The 5,372-nt window shown below is 58.9% G+C and overlaps 1 protein-coding gene across 1 annotated transcript in view; it reads left to right on the forward strand.

Moving 5' to 3' along the window:
- The window catches only part of PAG1 (phosphoprotein membrane anchor with glycosphingolipid microdomains 1), a 60,990-nt gene that overhangs the window by 43,219 nt on the left and 12,399 nt on the right, over nucleotides 1-5,372 (forward strand). The window contains exons 3-4 of the mRNA XM_014467500.2: nucleotides 3,103-3,306; nucleotides 4,045-4,096. Coding sequence (XP_014322986.1) covers nucleotides 3,185-3,306; nucleotides 4,045-4,096 — 174 coding nt within the window. The 5' untranslated portion in view covers nucleotides 3,103-3,184. The remainder of the gene's footprint in view (nucleotides 1-3,102; nucleotides 3,307-4,044; nucleotides 4,097-5,372) is intronic.

Below are 5,372 nucleotides of genomic sequence, written 5' to 3' on the forward strand. Positions count from 1 at the left end.
ATTCCACCCACACCCCTGGGGGTCAGTCCAGCTGCACACCTGGGAGTTAGTGCACCTGCACACCTGGGGGTCAGTGCATCTACACACCTGGGGGTCAGTGCATTTGCACCCCTGGGGTCAGTGCATCTACACACCTGAGGGTCAGTGCACCTACACACCTGGGGGTCAGTGCATCTGCACACCTGGGGGTCAGTGCACCTACACACCTGAGGGTCAGTGCATCTGCACACCTGGGGGTCAGCGCACCTGCACACCTGGGGGTCAGTGCGCCTACACACCTGGGGGTCAGTGCCCCTACACACCTGGGGGTCAGTGCACCTACACACCTGGGGGTCAGTGCATCTACACACCTGGGGGTCAGTGCATCTGCACACCTGGGGGTCAGTGCACCCACACCCCTGGGGGTCAGTCCAGCTGCACACCTGGGAGTCAGTGCACCTGCACACCTGGGGGTCAGTGCATTTGCACCCCTGGGGTCAGTGCATCTACACACCTGGGGGTCAGCGCACCTACACACCTGGGGGTCAGTGCATCTGCACACCTGGGGGTCAGTGCACCTACACACCTGAGGGTCAGTGCACCTACACACCTGGGGGTCAGTGCACCTACACACCTGGGGAGGGCAAATCTGTCTCAGTTGTCGGTAAGCCACCACAGTTTAAGTCGGCGATGATCAGAGAAGTATGATTCCCGGGATGTGTGTTGTGAGGTCAGAGCCTCCTTTGTGTGGCCCCTCCCACGGCAGCTGCCTCTGCCCCTCTCCTGCCCCCCAGACTGTGTTGCTCCTGGTCTGTCCAGCTGCACTGGAAGCTCCTGGGAGCTGGAGGCACGTTGGCCTTGGAGATCACATTGTGTCTGACCAAGAAACATGTATCAGACGACGCTCATTCTCTTCCCTGTGAGATTTTTGTCTGCAATGAGAACTTTTGGGGAAAAAGTGTTTCTTTTAGTAGCTTCTCTGCCAATTCTAGTTGAAGAGGAGTTAGCCAGGAGTTCAGACACATTTTTTCTGAGTTACACCCTTTATTCAGAAGCCCGTTCTAATAGCTTTGATCCTCTTTCTCCCTACACTGTTCTGATGGGCTGGCACCTCACACATTTCCTTGTATCTGTCAGCTCCCCTGGGGAGAGAGAGCTCAAAGAAGAGAGAATCGTACAGAGATGAGAGGGCGCTGAAGGCCCACAGCTGTCACGGGACCCAGGTCTGGCAACTGTTTTCTCAGACCTGCACTTCCTTAGCAGACACCGGTGAACACTGCCGTGCAATGGAGGAGGGATGGAGGAAGCAAGCACATGCCTGCATACAGGTCACCTGTGCGTGCTTTCACCACGCATAGAACTATCCCACATGGATCCCTAGGCTGCCGCGACATGTGCCTGCTTGAGTGTGTCTTAATAGCTCACTGTGGTATCAATGTGTAGTCTGAGTTTAAAGTGACTGGTTCATTGTTTCTGCAAATCCTAAGAGAAGGGGCAGGGATGTCCATTCGTGAGAGCTGCCTGGGGCAGATGAGCCGGGCGCTGTGGCCACCTGTGACCTGACCATGACCATTTGTAGGTTGTTTACAAACCACCTGGGATGAAGGAAGCCCCTCCTACTCAGGAAGGGGTGCGTGTATGCACTGGGAGTGTGGGAAGTGTTCCTGTTGATTCCAGGACTGGAGCACGGCCACCTTGTCTTCTAGAATCGTCTGTGTACATTGCAGGCGTACACAATGCGGGTTTTTTTTCCTCCAGCTTTTTGTTATTATTCCTCAACCTTATATATTCAAGTTTATGGGGAATAGTTCACCTGGAGAAGATTTGGTCCCGTTGAGCCGCCTTTGCGGAAACGGCTTTAATTCCCCGTTTCTCTGAGCGTTCCTGTGACCACAGGCCGCCGAGTGCTGGCTGGCGGGGTTGCCAGTGATGGCAAGATATGGTGACAGCTCCTCCAGCCAATGAGAACGGAAACAACCAGTCTTTTTCAAGAAAATACGTTTTTTCTCCCTGGGGGATCAGGCCCAAGCTGGCAGTCAGACATCCCTCTGGCAGCCTGGGAGCCCTCGGGGGATGTCCACTTGCCAGCAGGGAGCAGACCTAAGCTGCAGTCGGACATCCTTAGCGCTGCTGAGGAGGCGGGAGAGGCTCCCACCACCACCCCTGTACTGGCAGCCGTCAGCCTGGCTTGTGGCTGAGCAGAGTTCCCACTGTGGGAGCGACTGACCACCAGGGGGCAGCTCCTGCATTGAGCTAGCGGAGCCGTGCATGCCCTGTGTGCTGGGCTAGCAGAGCAGTGCGTGCAGAGTGTGCGGGGCTAGCAGAGCGGGGAGTGCAGAGCGGTGTGAGCGGGGCTAGCGGAGCGGGGCGTGCAGAGCGGTGTGTGCGGGGCTAGCGGAGCGGGGCGTGCAGAGCGGTGTGAGCGGGGCTAGCGGAGCGGGGTGTGCAGAGTCATGGCAGCGATTCATGAAGAAAGCATTTCGCAGAGGCCCGGCCCAGGCCCGCGCTAAGGTGTCCCAGCACCGCTCCTGTGCTGCGCCGTCCTTGCTCGTGGTCTTGTCTTCCGCTGGGGCTGGTTCTCAGCACAGACCCCGTCGCCTGGAGCTGTGCGTAGGGGAGTTTGGAGAAGCGCAGGGAAGGCTGGCCCTGAACATAGGCGGCCACCTACTCGGACAGACAGCTATTTTCGAGGTGAATGAGAGACATCCTACGGCCTTGACTGCACTGACCTCTAACCTCTGGAAGAAAAGCAGGGGAGGGGAGCTGGGGAGACAGTGGGGAAGATGCAGGCTTCACGTTGGGGACCGCTGTGGAATGAATGCTGTGCCCGGGGAGGCAGAGACTCTAGCACACGTGTGCTTGCTGTGGGCCTGGGTCCTACTGCACATGAAGGCACCAAGGAATCTACCCGCTAACGTGCTGGCGCCATCAGACACCCCGCCGCACACGGGCCCCGCCTTCGTGTGCAGGGGAGGAGACACAGGCCTGGACGGCGAGGGGACGGAGGGCCCGCACGCAGGCACTCGCCTCCCTGTCCCTGACCCTGACTCTGCCCAGCCGTCCTCAGGGGGGACTAGTTAGCAGGTGCTGGCGCCTTGTCACCTGAGACATTGTTTCAAACAGGTTGGTCTCTGCGGCGGACGCAGCCCTCGGCCTGATGCCACCAGGTCTGGAGGACTGACCGACGCTCACTCCGGCTCCCGCCATGGGGCCCTCCGGGAGCCTGCTGGGTGGACACCTGCAGATTGCCCTGTGGGGAAGCTTGGCAGCTGCCGCCACCTTCTTCCTCATCACCTTCCTCATCTTCCTGTGCTCCAGCTGTGACAGGTGAGAGCCCGCGCCCTTCCAGTAGCCTCAGAAGAGACTCAACACGCGTCTTTTAAGAGTCTGGACATGGCTTCCTCCCCTGATGGCTCTGTCAAGAGAAGCAGAGCTGGACTCTCCGGACCCAGGAGCCCCTCCTGCCTGCCCAGTGGGACCCAGGCCTGCGGGGCTGGGACTGTGTGACCAGGACCAAGTGGGCCTTTGCTCCCAGGCCTGGGCAGCCGCCTCTGTCGTTGTCGAGTCTCCCACTAGGGGGCGCTGTTGCCTTTTGCATCTATGGGGACTCGCTCTAAAACTGATGGCTTCCTAGCCTGAGCGAGTAAAAACAACTTCTATTTTTACTCTGCGGACTTTTCCACAGCCTGGAAGGAAGTGCACATGACTCATCCTGAGAGCATGCGCCCTTCCTGGTGCCAGAATTTGTCTTGTCTGATTATTTTCTGAGGCCCCCGCAGTGTGACTGCAAAGCCTCCAGCTGGGAGAACAGGAGACATGTCTGGGTGCTCTTTTCTTAAGGCATCGCTCGCCCAGCGTTCCACATGTGATCAGGGTCCATGGCATCCTGCCTGGTCCTCTGGTGGGGACCCTGCTGTGACTCGCCCCAGCCCCTCCCGCCCACGCCTGTCCGGCTTTGCTTCCCTAGCAGTTGACCTTGGTCTGACATTAGGATGGGAAGGGGGTGTGTGTTTGATTTTAGATGGTGAGTGTGATATCACAGGAACATCTCATTTTTCATTTCAGAGAAAAGAAGCCGAGACAGTACAGCGGAGACCATGAGAACCTGATGAACGTGGTGAGCCCCAGTGCATGTGTGTGTGCGTGTATGCACATGTGCATCCATGTGTCTATGTGTGTGCACTTGCATCTTCATGTGTTCGTGTGTGTCTGCGTGTGTGCATGTGTGCCTCCATGTGTGTGTGTCTACATGTGCATGTTTTCAAACACCAGCCACTCATCTAAGCGTGTTCCCACAAGCTGACAATTTCCTTCCGGAAAGAACAGACTGAGCTCCCAGCTGCCTGGGCGGGTCCTTCCTGCAGGTGCAGGCTCACCACGGCCGGAGGCCTGTGCACGCAGCCAGGCTGCTGGGGGGTTCTGACAACGGCTGCAATTGTGCGGGGCCTGGGAGAGAGATCCTGAGGGAGCCAGGGACTACGGCAGGGATGTGTCTTTGTTGCATCCACCCCACTCTAGCTCCCGTGGTCATTCGCTAGGGCTGTCATAATGAAGGACCACAAATGGAGTGGCTTAAATAGCAAGTCTGTTGCCTCAGAGCTCTGGAGGCCAGAATCGCAGGAGGTGTCAGCGGGTTGGCTCTGAGGGGATGTCACTGGTGGCTTGCTGGCATCCTTGGCATTTTTGGTGCCTCCCTCATCAGGTGGTGCCCCCCGCCCCCCGCCCCTGCCATGTGGTCCTGTCTCTGTCCAAGTTCTCCCTTTGCAAGGACTCCAGTGAGACCTCCTCTTAACTGGTTTCATCTGCAATGACCCTGCTCCCAAATAGGGTCACTCCCAAGGTAGTGGGGCTGGGACTCCACAGGGATTTGGGGAGGATACAGTTCTCCCCCTAACAGCTGGCCACCAAGCTCACTAGGGCCGGGGAGCCCCAGCACTGCAGGTGTGGCCGGGCCTCGCTGTCTGCAGGTGTGGCCTGGCCTCGCTATGTTCTGCAGCCCTCTGTGTCTTCCGGGTCCTGACCCAGCCCCGAAGGCGCTTCAGGACCACCTGGGGAGTAGCCGCCTGAGTAGCCTGGTCCTTGTGGTGAGAGAGAAGGGTTCCGTGCTCAGGTGCATGCCCCTGACCCGCTGAGTCATTCCAGCAGTGGGGGCCGGCCCACCCTCGTGTTCGCAGAGGCCCTGCCTGAGCCCCACGCGGTGCCCACGCAGTGCCCAGACAGAGCCTGCTCCCGGTCCCGGTGTGGTCTCCCGGTCCCGGCGTGGTCTCCTGGTCCCGGGGTGGTCTCCCGGTCCCGGCGTGGTCTCGCCAGCAGGCAGCACATGTGGAGTCAGCCTGTTTGGGGAGAGGGCGTAAGCCTGCAGGCAGCAGGCAGGCTCCACGCTCACTGAGGCG

This window comes from Myotis lucifugus, unplaced genomic scaffold (assembly GCF_000147115.1).
Source record: "Myotis lucifugus unplaced genomic scaffold, Myoluc2.0 scaffold_400, whole genome shotgun sequence".
Classification (NCBI taxonomy): Eukaryota; Metazoa; Chordata; class Mammalia; order Chiroptera; family Vespertilionidae; genus Myotis; species Myotis lucifugus.